At 41.9% G+C, this 22,305-nt stretch overlaps 1 protein-coding gene across 4 annotated transcripts; it reads right to left on the minus strand.

Annotated features, from left to right (window-relative positions):
- Positions 1-408: 408 nt before the first annotated feature.
- On the minus strand, positions 409-21,842 carry ugt8 (UDP glycosyltransferase 8). 4 transcript variants are annotated; one of them, XM_037102566.1, is made up of 6 exons: positions 21,617-21,841; positions 15,322-16,151; positions 11,022-11,164; positions 5,595-5,671; positions 4,456-4,675; positions 409-3,839 (listed from the first exon to the last, which is right to left on the minus strand). In XM_037102566.1, exons 2-6 carry the CDS (start codon positions 16,147-16,149, stop codon positions 3,458-3,460), a joined length of 1,650 nt encoding a protein of 549 aa, XP_036958461.1. In that variant the 5' UTR covers positions 16,150-16,151; positions 21,617-21,841; the 3' UTR covers positions 409-3,457. The 4 variants fall into 4 exon arrangements, with proteins under 4 accessions (XP_036958461.1, XP_036958470.1, XP_036958480.1 ...); XM_037102575.1 differs by having other exon boundaries at positions 3,458-3,839; positions 21,581-21,842; XM_037102585.1 differs by lacking the exon at positions 21,617-21,841 and adding an exon at positions 16,552-16,677 and having other exon boundaries at positions 3,458-3,839.
- Positions 21,843-22,305: the final 463 nt, after the last annotated feature.

A 22,305-nucleotide genomic window follows, 5' to 3' on the forward strand; every position in this document is an offset into this window, starting at 1 on the left:
GGTACCAGGCCGGGGGGTTTTGTTACCTTAGCCTCACTCAGCACGAGCATACAGCATTAGATAACCCCATCTATCCGCCTGGTTTGTGTGCATGCGCGCGTGTGTGTGTGTGTGTTCAGTTGGCTACTTTAGATGATTCTACCATTTGATACCCACAAAACCTCACGCTGCTTGGTAACAATTCCCGACAGAAAGCCTATACATCCCCTATCAAAGTGAGCCTGGCAGCACTGACATCAGCCTTGTTGGGTCTGTACGTGTCTGTCTGTTCAATAATGTCATGCAGCTGCACTGATAACATGCAACAATCAGTTATCCAACTAGAAGGACACTTTCATCTGTCTTTTTTTCCCCATTTATATTCTAAACATAAAGACCATCCAATTAGAGAAAGAAGTTTCAATCATCTCTGCAAACAAAATATGTAATTTTTATTCAGCATTAGTATTTTGTTTACATTGTTCTATTTACAACATGGACACACTTGACAGGAAAATTGAGGACTATGTCATTTTTAAAATCAAAGCGAAATGAAGTTTCTTTTTTAAAAAAAAAAAAAAGCAAGTGAGTGGAGACATCTAATATTTAGAAGGGAAGGGGGAGGAAGAAGACGAGAATACAAAGACAGCGGAACACATCGTGAAGTGAAGAGTAAGACAAAGAGGTGGACAAATGGAACGGGCGCCTAGTGACGACAGGACAGGGAGTCTTCGAGTTGATGAAATGCAAACGTCACGAGAACAGGAAAGAGTCGGACTGCTGGGTTAGAACACAGAGAGGCAAAGAACGGACAACTAACTATGAGGGCTAGAACATTAATACTGAAATAATAAATAACTTCAAAAATATGAGGGGGGTTTTTTCTCCACTCCCTGTTCATAGCTTGCGTAGCACCTGCAGGCCCGACCTACCATCCCTAGCAGCTGAAGCTGTTAAAGATGATGATATAATGATATTCAAGTATAATGTGTTTTCAGCAGGGCTGGGCTGGGCTGGGCTGTGCAGGTGTACTTGTAGCTCACAGAGAAGAGGAAGATCATGAAGCCTCAAAAATCATCATACAGGATTTGTGAGCATGCTGTATGTGCATGTCGGTTGGATGTTAAGTGATTCTTCTGTTTTCCTTTAAATTTACATTGATAAATATATATATATATAGTCCATGTGGGAAGCTTTGGTAAGTTGGTGAACAATGTCTTTGCTCGAAAATGCCAATTATAGTCTGGACTGTGCTGCCAGCACAGTGGAAGAAAATACAGTATGTGTGGCCTGGTGGCTTGGTAACCACCCAACTGGAAGTCTCATGTTCATGAGATTTTTATGTCCCATGTCCACGAGCACGTTCCCTTCTGAATTGTCCATTAGCCAGACACCGAATCCCCACAAACTCAAAAGATACTCTTCCCGCTCGCCCTGTACTTTGATCTCCTTGACGGGGGTTCAAGAAAAGAGAATTTCTCTACAGGGATCAGTGTCACTTTGACACATTATTATTCATTGTAGAGGTTGCGGGGTTCACCTTTGTTGTCGGAACTAAGTCGCTCCTTCACCCTTCCATCCATCTGCATTAAGAATTAACAGACATGGTGGCCAAGAAGCAGGAGTAAAGTATTGTGGAGTGAAAGATAAGAAAAAAAAAACTCTCATTAAAAGAAGAGCACAGAGTCCTTCACATGGGCCTTCACTCAGTTTGATGATAGACTTCACAGAATAGCAGAAAAAAAAGCCAATGGTTGTTTTCTCAGTGGGCTAAAACGTTGTCTGCCTTTTTCCATCCATACACAGTGAACTAAAACACACAAGTGCTGAAACACCAAGCACACATACACATGTATTCAAGCATACTGCATACACAGATCTCTGCATTATAAAAGGCCAAATGTGAATCATTCACACTAAAAAGTTAATAGAAGTACAAAACGACTGCCTAAAAAAAGGTGCAATATGTGAAAGAATCGGCCACTTGTTGAACGTATACTCATAACAAACAGAGGGCAGCTAACTGCTGCCAACTGTAGCTTCCATTAGCTCAGTTAGTTGTGCAGTTAGCGGTCCAGGCTGGGAGCTCAGTTTTCAACCAAAATTCTTACATATTGCACCTTTAACCTGCAGAAGAGAAGCATTCTACGGATTCTGAAATTTCTACCTGAACCGTGTAATTCAGAACTACCATTTGCAACATGTTAGATATTATCCAACACTGAATCATAGCATAATGATGTGGTGATGAAGTGTAGCACTAAAAATGGCAAACAGCTGATGAATCCTTACTAATCAACAAATAGAGGACAGAAGCAGAATCAAGATATGGGACTGACGAAGAAAGTGATCATAAATCAATAATGCTCTGACTCATCCCTGATCACCTGACTGGATGAGCAAGAGCACACCTCTTATCTGGCTCTGTGTATCCACAGTATCCTCTCTAGTTATCATTGTATCGCTACATAATGACACCCTTTTCACACTGGTAAGCCAAACGGAGCTCAGTTGAGTTATTCTCTGCTGGAACAAAAGACAACTCGGCTGCTGCACAGCTAAGTGCAGTCACAGTCAGTCACAGTTTGGCACCACCATTTGAAAAGGGAAATAAATCGAAAATATTTTCAACACTCCGATTAGTTTGAAGACAAGACAACTGTGAATACTGTGGATAGTACGAAAAGCACAGACCTGTGCAGACTTGCAATGACTAGCTGCTGTCAGTTTTGTTTTTGTTTTTATTGTCATCAATATGAAGCGTCAAAAGTTAGCTTAGAGGAAGGAGTGTACATCTGCCATCATGCCATCACACCACCGACACATGAAATAAATTAAAAATAAGATTAATGCTGAAAAGATTCATCATTAAAATGCATTTGTACAGTAATAAATAGATTTGTCCTCTATTTACAGTTTTCCAGACAATTGTTGAAGCAGAGTTTGCAGTTAAAAACATTTAAATCCTAAATATTTCAAAAGTTATGTTTGTTTTCTTCTTTTGTTCTGAGGATGAGGGGTTGGCGGCACTTCATCCTCCTTCCACCGGGCGAGGAAGGCAGGAAGACAACAGAGAGCATGCAGGAGAGAAGACGCACTTGAATGAACGACGTCCTCCGATGCGTCTTTCCTGTGTTTCATCCTCAATCACTTTCCAATTTGGTGTTTTATTGCTGTAGCTGCTATTGTTAAGAGTTTGTTGTTTTTTCGTTAAATTCGCCTCAGTGCACACATACACATACACCCACACACACGTGCACACACACACACACGTACACACAGACAGATTTTGAGCACCCATGCCTCACGATGCATTGTGTATCCCTCTACAGCCTTCTGCTCGCTCCGACTAACAGTTGCCTCTCGACTCAGACCTAAGAACAGCTTCCTCTCAAAGCCTTTATAAAACTACAACACCAATCCTAGAGCTGAGTCCTTGGGGCAACTTCTTCCTCGTCCTTCTTGGCCATTTAAAACATTAATTAATCTTCTTCTCGTTTTTCAAGGAGCCATTGCGTTTGTGTTTCCCGTTGGCCATGCTCTCGCTATGGCAATGCCCATTGGCCATGTTACCATCATCCCTGGGGATGCCATCTCCTCTGCTCTGGTCCTTGACCTTCCCCCTCAGCGATCGTACCAACCGTCGCAGGGCAAAGAAACCCAAAGCCAGGGCAGCCCCTACTGTGAAAACCACATCCAGCAGGAAGTACTGGTAGGGAGACACCTCGTACACAGCGGAGCGCAGGTGGTCGGCACCATGGTGGCGGAGTATGTAGCTGATCCAGTAGACGGCCCTGGTCACAGGGTGGCCTGGCTGGTCTTTGTGTATGTTGGAGAGCAGACGTGCTTGCTGGCGGTACCTAGGTAGGGAAAGACAGAGGTTGGACACAGGGAGAAAAGCTGTTATGGGCAAACTCTGGCATGTGAGAGGACAGGAAGACATGAGAGAGCAACCAACCATGTCTGAATATATAAACGGTCATAATTGTATGTGTTATTAAATTGTTTCAATCCCACGTTGTTCTTCATCACGTCAGACCACAGCAATATTTACCATATACAAAACATTTGGATTACTCTGAACAGTTTGGATTGTCTGCCACATGGCCGCATAGAGCTTGTCGGCCTTCTGGTGTTGGTGATGTATAAATATGGTTGTAGTTTTCCTTTTTTAAACAGTTTGTTGTGATGGAGATTCAAGTGGGATCGAACAAGATCTTTATTAAACTCCCATGTTCCAAGGTAAAGCGGTGAACATACGCTTAAACCGACATTGCTTCCTACAATATTACTACTACCTGCTACTCCTTACCGCCATTGACTGCGGGTATTACACTGACTATGAATGACTACCTCATATAACCCGGCTTCAAAAAAACAGAACTATCCCTTTAAGTCACTTTAAGTGATTCAATGCATGATCACCAGATGGCACTGACAAGTGATAACAAATTGTGTGTGACTGTGCATTCTAACCTGGAGTCAGTGATGACGCTGGTCAGGGCTGTGTAGAGGTCCTCCTCACTCATGTACTTCCAGTGTAGCATGATGCCCATACCTTTGGCTGCCACGCGAGTCATGGTGTCATAGTGGTCTCCAAACAGGGGTACGCCTACCACCGGCACGCCGTGGTACATGGCCTCGTAGATGCTGTTGAGGCCGCCGTGGCTCAGGAAGGCCCTTGTGTTGGCGTGGCCTAGATAACAGAAGAGAGGAAGAGGGACGTTAGTTTGCATGTCAGGTGTTATGTTCATTAGGCTTTTCTTGACAGGGCATTTATCTTGCAGGGGTCGTTTTTTTCTACATTATTTGTGGTTATACAGCAAATCCCATAGACTGCTGCACACTCAGCATCTCTCACTGTTGCTCCTCACTTCATGAAGTTGGGGAGGGGATGGTTTACAGTTTTGCATCTGAGTGTGTTTGGGAGTACCATTTCAACATCATAATTAACAAAAAAAAAAAACCTCAGCCAGTGTTTTCGTGACTAAGATTAGCTTTCTCTGCATATACGTTATACGTTTTAAAAAGGTATAGTGGCACAATTCAGCCCTAACTAGCCTACAAATTCTTTATCTTATCGTGGGTAAATGTCATTAGATATGGAAGAAGATGGAGATGCCGTATTTATTACAGTGAATCAAATGTTTCATGATATGGTCATCAACAGTCAATACCGATTAACTGTGGTTTTATTGTTTTATGGTGAACTGTCACTTTAAAATGCCTCTTCCACACAGGCATAAGGATTTAGTGCCAGTGTAGAATAACGAAGGTATTAACTGTAACACTGTTGCAGAATACAATGGTGTTGTCAGTCTCTGAATGCCGTTGTTCCTCATTCTCAACAGGCACAAAGTGGCTTACATACTGACATTCTGCCCACTGTTGTGGTTAATACGTAGGAATGGGAGGAAGCTGCTCGCACAAATCCTTCTCCACCACACCCACATTCACTACATCTCATATAAGAACGCCAAGGATCAGCTACGTGTCACAAGCCACATGAAGGAAATTATACTGTTGGCAGGTTGTTTTCGAGCCTCTTGGTTCAAGGGTTTTACAGACGCTGTAAAAAAAGATTTCAGCTCAGCCACTTTGATCGTTGTACTCACCTAATAGGTCATTCTGAGGCATCCAATCAACAAGCTTAGTGTTGTTGCCAAGGTTACTAGGTGGAACTCCAGAGAATCTAAAAGAAGGAAATAAGGAAGAAGTATAGAGGTGTGTCAGGTACCGTGAACACTGTGTCCAAAATGGAGGTCTTTCAATGATGTATTGTATCGCTATGCTTCAAAAGCTTACATACACGACAACAGTTAAATATGTTACACGCTTAAGTTCAGCCTGTTTGATTAGTTTAAACCCAGAAAAGCTACTTGGCTAGCTTTAAGTTAAAGGTTTGGGTTAAATTAAACGTTAACTTTATAAGTACGTACCAGTAAGCGAAGGAAAAAATGAGTTTAAAGAGCAACTCACTTCCTGTGTGAATCAAAAGGTATTTTAACCAAACCATAATTTTATTATCTTTTTTCTTAAAAATCCTGCAATTTTCAGAGGAAATATGATTCCATCTCATGTAGACTGTATCAAATTGCAGTAATGCATTTGTACAGTAATAAATACATTTGTCCTCTATTTACAGTTTTCCAGACAATTGTTGAAACAGAGTTTGCAGTTAAAAACATTTAAATCCTAAATATTTCAAAAGTTATGTGTTTGTTTTCTTCTTTTGTTCTGAGGATGAGGGGTTGGTGGCACTTCATCCTCCTTCCACCGAGCGAGGAAGGCAGGAAGACAACAGAGAGCATGCAGGAGAGAAGACGCACTTGAATGAACGACGTCCTCCGATGCGTCTTTCCTGTGTTTCATCCTCAATCACTTTCCAATTTGGTGTTTTATTGCTGTAGCTGCTGTTGTGAAGAGTTTGTTTTTTCTGCCTATTTCCTGCCTTAAAAATCATACAATTGTTAGAGGAAATGGAAATACAATTCCAACTTGTATAGACCCCATGAAATCGCAAGCCATAGCTACATGGCAATTGTATAACATATAACATGGCTCTCTCAAACAGTATGGTAAAAGTTGTCCTATTATTTATGATATTTCTTCTGTTTTCTGATTTGCATCAGTTTCATTGAATTGCTTGTGTTTTACCCTGTACTGTTTTCAGTTTCACAGTTTGCTTCTACTCGAAACTTAATGAAGCCCACTGCTGTCTCGAGTATTTACTGTAAGCATGTTAAGCTTGCACCCACAGTGAGAGCAGAACATGTATAGTGTGTACAAGAGATAATGTAAACAAAAGGCTAAATGAATCAATTGAGTCGACCATTTAATGATGCAGAAAGTGAACAAAGGGGAATTCAGCGTGCATCTCTTTTTCTCTAGACAAAAAGCAAAAAAGCAGAAGGGCTTTGTTTGTTCACTCAGACATTTAAGTTTCAGCCCTTTGTCCTCTGCTGGGCTGGTGGTGAATGTGCGGAGTGTTGCGTGTGCGTCTGTTGGTGTGCGTGGTTCGTGTGTGCGGAAGCATTTCCAACAAACGCAGCACACAATACATATGCATGCTACATAACGACCCCCATCCGTCCATCTCTGTCTCCTTCCCTCTCCAACTCAAACTCTTTCATCTCTCTTTCTCTCCTCAACAAAGCACCAATTCACTGTCCTGCCAATCAAAGCGTACATTCATGCAGCCAATTATCAATGACACGATTCATTTGGCTTGGTCTCTGTCCCTCTCATCAGCCCTCTTCCTTTTCCATCCTCTGAGTTTGGGAGGACCACTGAAAGCCAATTACCATTCAATGTCACATAAAAGTCTTGGAGCTTCCACGAGGATCCAGTCTAAAGCTGTGAATTTCACATCAGAGTCTCACTTCACCTGTAGACCTTGATATCTCACCGTTAAAGGTCGGTGCTTGGGAACGGAGGAATGCATTTCCTTTGTCATTTTCACAACATAAAAGGTCACTTAAAATCACAAATTATCGCACATTATTACTCACACGTGGCATACCAAGGGAAACCAAGCAGCCCTCATTCCAACATGCAGTATCTTTTGCCCACAACTCTGGCAAACTTTTTGACCACAATTGGATTGCCTTAGATCTCTTTCTAGCCATTTATGTGATCTAAAAGGAGTCTTACAACCCCCAAAATCCAGTAATAAAGTGTCTGTTGCTGGACCCTGCCCTCTATCATGCCACAGTAGGCTGCTAAGGCTGATGCACCACACATCCGCCCTCCCCCACAGCTTTATACACTAACTGATGCTTCATGTTCTCCTTTTTGTGTGATAAAACAAGAGACACCTAAAAAGGTGAGGTGCAGACAACCAAGAGGATAAGCAAACACAGTCCGCCCAAGTACATTTGGTGATCCATTTTAGCATTTTATGCTTTTTAGTTTTATCCTTCTGGCACAATTCATGATTGATTAACTAGTTGCCCTATCTATGCCCTAACTATCTGCCCTCACTCTCAACATCCTGTCTACTCTAAGTCACACAAATGCTTAGCAGCTAGAGGGACACTCTTTGATATTACATCCCTAAACAAACCAAAGCATTTATGAATGAAAGGCAGCTGTGTTATTAAATTCAGTAACACATCTGACTGATTTGTCATGCAGGCCTTGTGTCAAGTCTCAAGGTAATTTATTTAATAAGTTGTTTTAATATGTCCGTTAATTTGAAAATAAAGAATTTCATAGAAGGATGAGTTATGGACCTTTTAAAGGGGGCTGTGCAGAACCACTGTGTTGTGCTGGAAGCTGGTTGTTCATTTATGCTAGCAGACTCCCATTTCTAAACTAGCGTGTACTGTTACAATCCCTTCACACATGGTCAATAAGTTGATTAATACGTGTGCAAATTGTTACGCAGAGACCCTTTCATGTCTATTAATTTTATCTGATACATCCTATCATTTTGCAAAAATCGTCCCCTTTGGCAAAGAAGCTTTACTTTTTTATAGTATTCACTGGCATTCGTCCGTATGAGACTTTGAGTGTGTTTTGACTTTACTTTGGTTGCGCAAGAGGGGCCATACACTAGCAGAACTTGACCTTTCTCCCAGTTAGCTGTAATAGATTCATATTCCAGTGACTGTCAGGGTCTCGCTATCTCATTGAGTATATCTATTGAATCTGAACAACCTTTACAAGACATTCATAATTTCCTCCTCTGATTTTTTTTTATTCATGTGAGCTTCACATTATCTTGAGTAATTTATTACAATTGTCCTGAAAAAAAAGAGGAACAAAAACCCCCTCCCATATCGCTTCTTCCTTCTTATCCATCTTATCTCATATCTTCGCAGGAGCTTACATGATCACTCTGAGGTTTATTTCAAAGGTCAGTAGAGTGGTTCATCTATTAACAGCTGACTTTGAACTGAAAGACTGCACTCATTAATTTTCACTCTAGAGTTTGAGTTTAAGTCTTTGTTATACACCTTTAAGGCCTTAAAGTAGTTAAAAAGGCACCTCTGCCAGTCACACACAGTGCTAGGAGGAAATGTAACCATGCACACGGTGACATTAACATAAAAGCTAATGGTTATAGTGAACTAACTGAAATGAAAATAACGAACAATCTTAATTTTCCAAAAAACACTGGAAGTTCAATGATCCATTTCCATTTGCTCCAAAAAAACATACATAAGTTGAAGTTAGAACTACAGTGTGTATGCTAATACTTATGCTAGTACTGAAAACTGACCAAAAATGAAATAATAAAAACTTTAAAGAAAGAGAAAAAAAGCTTTAAAATGGACAACAGTAAAATGATCATTGTAGTAAGAATAAACACAACATATCATTTCAGAACTGTTATTATGTGGCACAGACGGACCTAATGAAAGGTTGCCTGACCACTCTGTCAGGTATGACATCACTGTAAATTGTGTAGTGTGCTGTTTGAACAAGTGAAGTCCTTAAGCACCAGCCACCGACCTCTGCATACAGGCACGTGTTCAAACATTAACCCAACATACACCTACAGAAAAGGCAGCATGAGAAATGCACTACTGAGAACATACCAGAATAGACTGACCCATATACACATTTTAGTCTGTCGGGGAATACGCAACCTCGCAATCAGTCAGTGCAGATGTCCTATTAACTGATCCTTAATCATTTACGAGATTAAAGTGGCATAGCAACAATGAAGTTCAAAGTGGTCGATGAATCACAAAGATAAATGCACAGCACCGAGATAAAAGTTCAGGTTAAACAGGTTCAAATCATTGGTGAAACTTAGGGTCATGTCTTTTTTTCCCCCCTCAGGCCCTCTTTCTCTTCTCTGATGTGATTCCCACCTAAGTCAGTGTCAACGGATCATTGCTGTGGTAGAGATTAGACGTTAATCACACCTACAATATCTGTCTCAGCTGGTAAGCACAAGAATGTTACAGTACTCTTGTTATCAGTTCATCTTAGACAAAATTATCTACAAGCATAATGTGTAACACAGAGAAAAACACATGTATGGATGGACAGAGACCAATTCCCTATTACAGGTGCAGCAACTTGACGAGTACGTCACAAAGTCAGACCACTTTTGTCAAGGGTAACGTCTACCTCAACGAGCAGGCTTGTAGGTATTGTTCCGGATTTATCACTTCTCATATTTGACTTTTGCTGAATAAAAGGTCACACTGATAATGTTTTATGTAGACTAAATAATACAATAGACAGAGCTTGTGGAAAGGGGTAGAGTAAAAGTTTATCTCTTCCTTAAAAATATTATTATGATTGCGAATCAATAATTTCACAATGTTTGTTGGGTCCAAAACGATTGCTTTGTTTATGACTGTGTAAGAATTCTGACTGTTGGTTCCAGCTTCTAGCAAGGTTTAACAGCCAATAGTATAACACCGCTGAAAAACAATATATATTAATGACAGACAAACCGATAAGTGATTCTTAAGAATCAATTAAAGAGATTTCTTTGCATCCCTGCTAGCTAGCGTTGGCAACATTAGGTAGTGCAAGAAACTGGCAACGGCTTGAGGGGGGCAGATGATTCTAATGCCAACAGTGTTGTGACGCAAATGCAATGGTAGGGGGTGATGGAATGCTACATTTAGTAGCTGAATGTTATTTATAACACCTTTTAATAAAATCCTGAGATCTCTCTGACATTAAAATGTGAAACCATCATCATTAGTTTATGTCTTACGCTTTTCTGACAAGTGAAAATAGGCTCAGGATCCACTCAAAGCTGTTAGATCTAACAGGCAACCTCATATAACACCTTAAAGTAAGTGAAAAGTGGGATAATGGACTTTGGTCTCAACATACAGACAAAGTCACAGGTAACAACCTGCAGTATAGCCGATTATGGCGGGCCATAAAGAACTACAAATTCACTTCCTCATATATACTGTATATACCCATTTGTGTGACATACAGAGCTCCCCGAGTGCTGAGAGTGTTGGAAAGTAGCCTGAGGCTCACTAGAAAAGCCCTGCTCACATCTGTCACAGTGACAGCTGTGTACAGTATGAGTAAAAGTGAGAGAGCAGATGCTTTACCTCCAGACGACACGCTGGGGCAGCCTGGCGAGGGCTCCTGCCAGTTTGTGGGCAATGTCCTGGGAAAGGTACTTGACCCCAGCTCCGAACGACACCACCACGAAGCCGTGCTCTGCCGTGTCGTTCACCCATGCCTCAAAATCCTGAAATATGAGAGGCAGACAACGAGAGCTAAAAATACACACATTTTGGTGTGTTTTTTCCCTGTGAAAAAAAGATTCACAATTCAATGCAACACTACTATGCTGGGTTACATGCTTCTATTCAGTCATGTGTGTTGAAAAGTCACTTGACCCATATTAGACAGATGTGTTGATGTAAATATAACAGCTGATTTTTACTGCGTTAATGCGTCATACCTGACCAGCAATAAAAACGACCACTGACATAAACTTTGGACATTGTCAGGTGTGGTGTGTTTTACACTCACATCCTGAATAATTCACAGGCTAAAAGATTAACATGGGATTATGTTTAAACTTATTAAACAGAATAAACTCAAAGAGAGACACCAAGACTATAAATCTCTTAACCAGTGCAATCTTTAGTTCACATATCGCATCTTTTACAGACTGTACAAAAGTATATTACTTGTAGACCATTTAAATTCAAATCCAGGGAATTTGTAACATAAAAAAATGTCTAGCAAAGAAGTTTATAAAGCAAGCTCCAGAATGCCTGATGCATGAAGCTGGAAAATGTATGAAAGTTTATGGGGCTTTATTGTAGCAATGAGGAAACTTGTCCTAAACTCACTGTGCTGCTGATTAACAATAATTTACATTTTTAACTGCACAAAAGTCAATAAGAAGTGGCCAGCCATCAGATAATCAACAAATACTTTAACTCTTGTCTAATCCATACCTCCACACACACGTATATTGTTAAAGTTCACCTAAATCCCAAAAAACAAAGTTATACAAGTTTCTGTTTTATGTGCCAGCCACGTTTTTAGATATCTGTTGATTCTGTTGCCATCTCAGTACAACGGATGTTAAAGGAATTTCTTTTGTGATGCTTAAAGAACTCAACACCAGCGTGTCTCTCTGGAAACAACATCCCAGCTATTTTTGGATAATCAACAGAACTTGGATAAATAAATAAACCCCCCAACTATTTTCTACAGAACAAAACAGCTCCAAATATTAAAGCTGATGAGTAGAGGTGGAGGTATAAACTCGTGAGCCTATTATCCAAACTTATAGATTCAGGCTGAGGGCGTCCATGTGTGTTTTACTTTTAGGCATTTACATTCTTTAGATTTCAGATCTGGATGTTGACATGAACAACTCACTTGCAAGTCTAAAACTAAAAAAAAAATCACTATGAGAAAAACTCTGACTATTGCTACACCTCATATGAAATAATTATCTTAACAGAAGTTGGATAGAGGGTTCAGGAATAAATCTGCAACTGTCTAACTAGAGGCCCCATAAGCACAATGGAGAAATCGCAGTACTCATTGGCAGTCTTGTTAATGAACACAGTAACTGAATGTGTTAATTGAATCTACAGATGTTTCTGGTCAACTGTAAATTAATGAACTGCAACCACAACTCTTAACTGTGAATGTCATTTACTCCTCATGTTAGAATTGTGTTCCCACCTACTGACTGGTTAGAGTTTGGATGGGTACAGGTCAAGGGAAATGGAAATGATAATCACAAATCATCTACAAAGGGTAAGACCATGTGCCAAGAGCAGCAAAAGTTCCCTCCCAGGGTCAAAGGTCTCATAGAGAACAAATGAGGAGTTGCAGCGATTAGCTGCAGGCAATTCAGTGTGGGAGTGTCACATGATGGTTTGTCTGTGTAACCTAGTGTTGTTAACTTTAACCAACCACTAAAGCAGAAGTTAGTGGTATCACATCTCAAAGCAGTTTGCCAAGCACCATTTAACTACGGAGTTAAATAAATAAAGTAACTGAGGAATAGCTGCTGTGTTGCTTTGCTACTAGAATGTATGGAGGCGCATTGCATTCACTGGATTAAAAAAAAAAACAAAAAACAAAAAACAGACACCTTATCTCATAATTACAAGATCCTGATCTCATAATTATGAGATTTGGAGCTGTTGAGATCAGAATCTCGTAATTATGAGAAAATCCATCAACGGGACCGTTAATACATGTTCCATAAGGTTTCAGTTTAGACTGGGCTTTCCACATGAACAAGATGCCTGCGCAGTGTTGACATATACTAATATTAATACCATCCTCATTTTTAAGAAACATCAGCTCCTAGAGTCTCAAATCGAGAAGGTAGTAATAGCAGATTAACTGCGATAGCGCCATCATTGCCATTGAGAGAGGATTTACAGCCGTTTGCTTTTTCTTTATCTTATCTCATAATTACTAGATCCTGGCCTCTGATCTCCAAATCTCCTGATCCTGATCCTATAATTACGAGAAAAGATCTTGTAATTACGAGATCCTGATCGCATAATTGCGAGAAAAAAATCACAATTACGAGATAAGTTGTCAATTTTTTTGTCATCCAGTGAATGCAATGCGCTTCCGTAAGAATGCTGGTCCTGAGTGACTATTTGTCGGATTTAAAGAATACAAACAATGAGGATGCTGTGCATATCACTATTGAGAGTTTTAAACTGGCGCAAAAAAGCTATTTAATCAAAGATGAGTGAAACATAACATTACACAAAGAAATGTCCACTGTGTTCCCACTGTAGCATTTAGCCATGCTAATAATGCGCCCTCGGATGACCCGTTGGCTCTAATCTGTGCCTTAGGAGGATTTGTAATGTCGCATGCCAGTCCTACATTGGTCTTTTTGTGATAAATGCATTCAGGATGGCTGCAGTGCATTGTGTAGCAAAAATACTGTCTATTTAAGTATGAAAAGTAAAAATGTATGGACTAACGGATGATGAGGAGGGATCAGGGAATAGCCATGCTGGAGTGATAGATGGGGAGGACAAGTCAAGGGAGGGAGGCTAATGGTCCAGCTGCGGTAGCTAAGACCGGCCCTGGCACAGAGCAACCTCAGGGGCACACTGGGCTCTACTGTCCCTACAACGCCGCCTCAGTGACCCCATAAAAGACTCTCAGTGTCCCCAGAGCCCTGCCCAGAACAATGGCCTCGTTCTCCTTCCAATTCCATTCTAACTCCCTCCGCACAGCATGGCACAATGCTCCTTATTGGCCGGAGTGGCATTGCAAAACCCCCCGCAGTAGATGCCGACGGCCCTCGCTCTCGGCGTCCGAACGCTGGACTAACCCCCATCCCCACCCGCTTCTGCGCTCCATGAATCCCCTCCCTCTCTGCTCAAAATCTGCCGGGTCCATTCAACCCCAAAGCCATCCTCACCCCAGCAGCATCTATAAAGGATCACTTTGTAGCAGGATGTGATAATAAGGGATGCCAAGTGATAGGAGAGACAATGGGTACAAGCTAGGGTGGATACAGAAAAGTACCCAAACTCAGTCAGACTAGAGAGTCAACAGGACGGGGAAAGAGGAGACATCAGAGGGATAGGCCATCAACAAATGATTGAGAGGTGTGTGTATTTTCTATATGTGAACTAGATGAGCGTCGTCATATAAGTTGCAGGCAATGTGTCGTGAGTCAGGCAAGTGATGGCATAATTCCACCAATGAACAATGACTCAGACTAAAGCATAATAACTCTATGACTTTCCATACTACAGCAAATTAGCCATTGCACTGAGGTGCTTTTGTCGCCAATGGCACAGAGCCTTCATTTTATGTTCCAGCAGTAAAAGCACCACGTGTGGACACATCTGTGCGGTTTGTTGTTGGCGAAATGTTTATTTTAGGATATGAATCTAGAAATTAGGAGGAGCATCTATAAAAATAAAGAATTGTTAAATCTGATATGACAAAATAGAGAATACTGAATACCAAGAGGATATACATTTGTTAACCAAATCAGTTCAATCAAAATGTGACCATATAGTTTATACTGAGGTAGCTATCCCTTTAACATCTCTGGGTGTACTAGGGGCCATCGTGGGCAATGTTTTATATCAGTGAACATGATGAAGTACCTCGTAATTAATTTGCTGGTTTAGGCACACACATGGCTGTCTGGGTATTCAATCCCCTACTGATTTGTGAGAAATGTTCTAACTTAACACATTGCACATAAATTATGATCTATAAAACAGCTTGCACTGTGAAAAAAAAACTCCTGCTCCAATATTTTAAAAATGAACAGCAGAAACCCTCTTGTGCATGAGACCAGACATCTACCGTACAAATTCTGTCATGAACAGTCTTATCATGTGCTTGTCAACTGTCTGTGTGTCTCTCAGTACTGACCTGTGGTAGTGGGTTGGGAGGCTGGGTAAGGATGCCTCCTATGTACACCACATGTGGCAGAGTGGGCCTGGGGAACTCCAGAGCCATGTCAGTGCAGAGCATCCACAGCCGGCTGCCCTGCACCAAGTCGGCCATGGCCACTTGAGGCTTCACTCCATGTTTCTTCATAATCCGGTCATACTTTGGTAATGCAATATAATGGACTCCGAAGCGCTGCACCAGGTAAACAGCTGTGTTGGTGATCCTCTGAAGCAGAGTCATGCGGTCTGTCAGCAGTGAGTTGAATTCAGGTACGTATGAAAGCGGAGCTGGGGCACCCGCTTCTGCAGGGTACCACAGGCCGGTGCTGAACACGGCATATTTCACACCCAGGATGTGAGCGATCACAAAACCACACATCTCATTAGGGTCCACAAGCAGCAGGTCGAACTTGGCCTCCTTGAGTCGGGTCATTACCTCGGCATTGCCAACAACAGCGTCACAGTTCTGAGAGTAGTGGTCAAGAATGTCAAACAGTTCAAGAAATGTCAGGCGGCCTGAGAAGATGTTGCTGACTTTAGACTGGAGGAAATTGTCAGCCGTGGTGCTGTTAAAGATCCCTGGGTAGTGCTGTAAGTGGTAGTGAGGCGAGGGGGGCACCTCGCGACCCTTTGAAATTAAAAAATGGGTCTCATGGCCCTCCTGGTGCAGAGCTGTGGCCAGCGTCTTAAAGATGTAGAGATGTGATTCAAACATAATGGGTGGGACCACGATCACTTTTGCAGCCCATGATGTGGCACTCCAGGTGAGGAGGCCGAGGAGGAGTAGTAGTGACGGGGGTAGTAGCATGGCTGAAATCATAAAGAAAGGAACGACGTTAACACCTGATATTAGACATAAAACAGAAGACATTCTTCAAAAAGCTACAGACAGCTTATTAAATGTACGTTGAGAAGGGTTGTCTCCAATAATAATCTATTACTGAGGCTTTGATGCTAAAAAAATAACTGCCATTATCTACTTATAACATGTTTGCTTCTCAATATATTTCCTACTCTGAATTGATGACTGGAAGGTGAAAAAAACAGGTCAGGGTATCATTGTAAAATGCATTCCTTTGTAATTAAAATGAAAAAAATAGTGGTTATTCTTCTCAAGGATTTAGGTATTAATTGACATGGCAAAAGTTTTTAAGTTCCCAGATAAGCCTTGCAGACATCTTAAACTTTGATAAACCTTACTCTGGCCCACCTCTTATCAGTCACCAACGATGCAAGAAGGCCACAGAGTCACATAGTGAAAAATCTTACATTGAATGCAGCTTCAACACACGGAAATCTACTCGATCTTGTCCCCTTTGAGACCAAGTTTCAGTGCCGTCATATACTCTGAGCAGTGCTTCAGATACACAGTATCTGTGTGGTTACATTCTTTATTGTCAATGATTTACTTATCAACCTTTGCCTCCATTTTACGCATTTCACTTCCACCCCTACCACCCTCCTCACTCCCTGCACAGCCGTCACCGACATGGTGTGGGTAGCACCAACGTCATTCTAAACCTCTGTCCGCTCTATTCACAAACACCAACACAAAGGGCTATTATCATGCCACCATGTCATAGCCTGTGCCCTATATGCCTACTCTCATTCTCCCTCTTGCTCAGATTAATCATCAACACTGGAAAACACTTGGTGGAAAGAGCCACCAATTATCCAGGTTTTCCTACTCTACAATGAGTAACCTATGCTCTCCTTCCCCAGGTTGTTTCACCTTAAGGAATGTGCTGACGTTTGAAGGAAAGTGTGGAAAGGACGACGCAAATTGTGACTGTGGCTTTGGATGAGGAGTTAAGTAAGCCACAGCCAAAAGAAAGGGCTTTTCTATGAATGCTTGTGTAGCCAAGCGAGTGGTCTGCTTGATTTTTGTATTTGAGGCAAACACCATAGCACAATACGGTAGCAGATGAATTCATTTTTGACCTACTTGCATATTTTATGTAGCCTATGATCTCCTTTGGCAAACAGCTATCTAAATGTGCTGTTATAGCATTACATTGCACCACCAGTCAGATCATCAGGTCATAACTTCAGAGAAAGCCAAACAAAAGTCAGGTCACCTCTGTCATAACTGTTACACATTTGTTAGCATAGTGAGCAATCATTCTTAACTTAACTAATCCACACCTCTTTTGGCAAATAAATGAAGCAAAAAACAGGTCATATGCTAAAAACCAAGCCATGGCCCACTGGGTGTTCCCTTTCTGGAGTTCTTGTGCTCGTGTGGATTTTAATTCCACAGTCTAAAGGCCTAAAGATAAGAGGAATAGAAAAATGTGAAGTGACAGTAGATGTGTTAATTTGAATAAACGTGTGTACTATCAGACCGACACCCTGACCAGGGTGTGCCCTGGCTGTCATTCAGTTTGTTCGCGGCCATCCTGAACAGTACAAGCACTCATTTTCTCCTGTCAGCCCCCAAAAGACATTTCTTGCATTGTGTTTTAGTGTCACTGATGTCAGTGTTCCGTCTGAATCTATATCAAATGGCATGGCCCATATTGTTCCTGCTGACCATCTCCTGATAGCGTCTGAACAGGATTATATAGCCCATCAGCCACCTGTTTTCCACAATATGAAGTTTCTCTCCACAAACAGCTGTGGCCTGGCAGGAAGAGGACTCAAGGTGGCCGCCATTTTGTTTAGCATTGTCCGGGGGATATCGTTACAAACACTTCTGAGCCCAGACTGTTGACGGTGACTATAGAAACCGGCCACTGTCTACTGAGGACTGTGATCCGCCATGACTTAAGTTACTAACGATGGAGTCTGGTTACCCTGCGCACAGGGAGGGCTGATGAAATTATCTGGATTAAGAAAATTAAAGGATACGTAACGACGAGATGATCTGGGTGAATACGAGTTGAGATGAAAAAAGGCACAAACGTTACGGAAATGTAGTGTAAAGTTTGTAGGGAGAGGGGGAATGGTGTTACCTCAACCCACGCATCCTTTTCTCCATTGTGTTGCATAAATAAACGTTTTCATATCTGACACCATACGTACAGATGCCAATATACCTGTGACAGGCCAATATCAGCTGATATCGCCCAGCCAATGTATTGGCCGGGCACTAGTCAGGGATGTAATTAAGGATTATTTTTATTATCAGTTCATATGTTTTTTGGTTTATAAAATGTTGGATGGTGAAAAATGTCGATCAGTGTTGATAAAAGCCACACGATTATGTCCTCAAATGTCCTCAGTTTAATTTAATAGCTGACAACTAACTGATTATTCCTTTGCAGCTCTTACCAGTATTACTATTCATATCATTATACTGTTAAACTGTAATTAAACATAAATAAATTGGGCATTTTAGGCATATAAAGAATTATGTCTAATGTAATGTATAACTACAGAGCACAAGTCAGTGCATTGAAAGTGAATTTGATTATTTTATATGGTTATGCAAACGAGTTATCTTGTAATATTGGTCACATGTTACTAAGATTGTGGTATTGATTGTTTTTCTACTGGTGTGCTTTATATCAACAGTTCAGACTTCAACAACTGCATCTTATTTTGTAACTGCATATTCGAAACTAACTGTAGGACCAGCTACCAGCTAGGCCTCAACAAGACAACCTCATAAACTTCAAGCATCTCTCTGCTATCATTTCATATTTATCGGCTTGTGCCGCAGCTTTCTGTTGTGTGTTTTTCAAATTAAAACCAATTACGGCTTTCACGGGGAGAATTTGTATCTCTTAAGATTGAAACAAGTTGCTAATTATAAAGTAATTATCCTCCTCTAATACCATAATCTAGACAAACATTTTCTTGATTTAACACAGCAGGAGAAGCAGCCTTGCAGCCTCCACAGCGGGGGTTCATTAGCTCGGTGCACCCTGTTGAGAGGAGAAATGTGACTTCCACACACTGATATTAAGTCAAACACAAGTCAGTCCGAGCTGTTTATTTTGCCTCATATCTTTCATGTGGAGCCCGATTAACTAATCTGAGGTTTGTTTGCTGCAAAAGCATCCAAATCGGGTCTCCTGAAGGACAAGGGTGGCGAGACTAGGCTAGTGAGGCGCTGATTATAAAGACTCACTATCACATTGGCTGTCAGGTCATGAACTACTGCTCTGAAGGCAGATTTGTGACCTACCAAAAGCTGTAAAATGTCATGAAATCATTAACTTTAGCGTGACGTTTTTATCATATCTCAAGTCTCTGATAATGAAATATCAGACTCCGGTACTTGGTAACTTGGTCTGATGGCTTCATTTCAATGTAAACAGGAATATCTAGCGCAAAAAGTCACATTAGCTAGGTAGTCAGAAGGTTAAGGTTAATGATGTGATATCTGCAAAAAACTAAATAAAACACTTTGCCCTCTGAAATCGAAGATGAAAGGTGGAGCCGAGAGCACTTCACAGATAAATCACGGTGAGGTCAAGAGCCATTAGCGCTTGAACTTTAGGCCAAAGTAAAATCAACTTGGGGGAACAAACACTCCTCCTTCCCATGCCACGGCACATGAGAAGGTGTTTGTAATGGCAACACTGTTTCTCTGAATACCTGCATAATCAGCATCTGAAAAGAGAGCGCCGATTAGACATAAATAAAGCCCATCTGTGTAGATCACTCAGCGATGAGGAACCAAACCTGACAGACCAGGCTGACACTCGGGGTCCCATTGAACCCCATTCATTCCACCTACCTGCCCTCCTCCCCCAACCACTTCTATACCTGCCAATGCTGGTTTCCCATTCATTTCCGTTGTACCAGTCTCCTCTGATTTCTATTACCGCATGCTACCTCACCCATACACCGCAACAATCAGCTGGCAGAAAACAGGTCGGACCGGCTCTGTCTTTTCCCCAGAGTTAATGACTCTCATAGGAAATAAACACATAAAGCCGGGGGCCTGGCACAAAGCAGCCGCGTTTCAAGTGACCATCAACAGTATCTCATTAGCACAATGTACTGCAAATTAAGACGGGGCAGTTGGAAAAGGGGATGTAGTGGGTAAGAAGAAGTATGTTCCCCGCACACCACACACAAGGAATTTGGGTTATTTGCATCCTCGGTAGCCGTTGTATGTAGCTTTTTTTTCTTTTCACATTAGCGTCTGTGGATCATTTTTTTCTCCCCCCAACAGTCCCCAGTAAATAGAAAACCTGATGCGGATTGACTGCCTTAATTCCAGAGTACACCTTCTCTCACACATGGCAGGCCCTCCAGCTCTAGGTTGAGTTTATACCTTTATCCTTTGTAAATAAGGGTTTGCTTTGGGTAAAGGCACACCTCGGGAGACACACACACACACACACACACACACACACACACACACACACACACACACACAGCTTGAATGTTCAAGTGGTCCATCAAAGGATTTCTGGAGGAGGAAATTTATCTCAATCCACAGCTGGGTCGCGTGCTGCTGACGCGTTTGGCACTGACTTGCTTATCTGAAAACAGGAAAAGCCCTACCGATCCCTCGGATGACTGTTTGAAAAAAAAAAGAAAAAAGAAAGAAATATGTGTCAGGTGATCGCGTTGCGCAAGTGCAACAGGTGAGACCGGACAGGTGCTTTGGAGTTGCGTTCATCAAATAATTAAAAATAATTTAGAAAGGGAAGTAAGCATCGCATAAAAGGTGAATGGGCTTTGAAGTGTGGTTCACCTCGGGTCATACAGGATCACCCTCTTAACATCTTAGGCGTTTTGAAACTTCCCCACAGTCATGTAATGTGATCAGATGGTGCGCATTTCATATGGCGAGGAAGGTTCTGATGGAGAAGTGCTGCTACCTTGACGAGGCTGCGCTTTACTGGACTTTAGCATCATGGGGGAAAAGGTCATTCTGACAATCCAGAGGAACAAATTAAATGAATGAAAAGCTTCTGTAGCTTTTAAAAACGCTTTTATAGCTACATGGTGTAACAGCAAAACTAAAACTGGCCTAAAACTTTATATGCATGTACACACACGAGGCTGGTGAGGTGGCGCTTCAGTAATTCCGAGAAGAAAACCGAGAAGGAATCATCGCCCGTGGTAACATTTTCTTTGGTAACACGCAACACAGGCGACCTGGCTGCACCTGCGTCTCAGGAGGTGCCGACTATCACCTGGGCCAGATATCACGAACGACCTTCACAGCTGTCGACTTCAACAGTATTAAATAACTCTTTACACGTGATAAAGAATAGACATAAAAAACACGTGAGGAAAAAGTGGGTTTCTGCTGCGGAAACCTGTCGCCGCACCTGTCGCGGTGTCTCGCCTGGTGGTGGCCTCCTTACCTTGCGACTTCAGTGCTGCTCGGGAGAGGAAAAGGGAAGAAAAGTGCGAGTAGTCCGAGTTTCCGTGAGCGGGTTCTAAAGTGAGACAAAACACATGAGGAGGGGAGGAAAAAAAGTGGCGAGGGCTTAAAGTAAAATGGGTCCCCGGGTTTCGAAGAGGCGCAGAGGGAACATTAAACTCGCTGTCCCTCTGACAGGGGCGGTGACAGGCGGGACCGTCGGTGGAGGGGAGGGTAAGGGAAGGGCAGAGAGGGTGGGGCGGTAAGGGAGTGAAGCAGAGTGCCTGTGGTTGGTGGAGTAAGAGCAGTGTGGAGTACATTACAGGTACTTTGCTTCCGTTACAGGTGGCTGTCCATCTGTGTCGATACTTACTGACAACAGGTGAGGGATGAGTGTGTTGGTCGTAGGTTGGGCTGATGGAAGAGGACATCTTTTCTTTCTTCTGGCTCTGACAGAAAGGGAGAGCTCCAGGGCTCCCACCTGAGAACACCTGACAGATGACAACCAAAAAACAGGAGGCCCGTGTGATAGTTGATAGGTGATCAGTGTTTGGCAGGTTACTTTCCAAAAATGCAATGTATTACATATTACAAGTACCTTCGTTTTAAGGTGCTATATTATGTTACGATATTACCATCTGCGTAGAGTGATAAATTACTCATTACACTACTTTTCAGTTACTTTAACAA

The sequence above is a fragment of the Acanthopagrus latus genome, chromosome 1, assembly GCF_904848185.1.
Source record: "Acanthopagrus latus isolate v.2019 chromosome 1, fAcaLat1.1, whole genome shotgun sequence".
Taxonomy (NCBI): Eukaryota; Metazoa; Chordata; class Actinopteri; order Spariformes; family Sparidae; genus Acanthopagrus; species Acanthopagrus latus.

Coding starts and splice junctions, on each gene's coding strand:
- ugt8 (XM_037102566.1), bottom strand. CDS start 16,149: ATGCTACTACCCCCGTCACTACTACTCCTCCTCGGCCTCCTCACCTGG. Junction 4,676..5,594: donor GCCTCAGAATGACCTATTAG/GTGAGTACAACG, acceptor TCTGTTATCTAG/GCCACGCCAACACAAGGGCC. Junction 3,840..4,455: donor AGCGTCATCACTGACTCCAG/GTTAGAATGCAC, acceptor TTCCCTACCTAG/GTACCGCCAGCAAGCACGTC.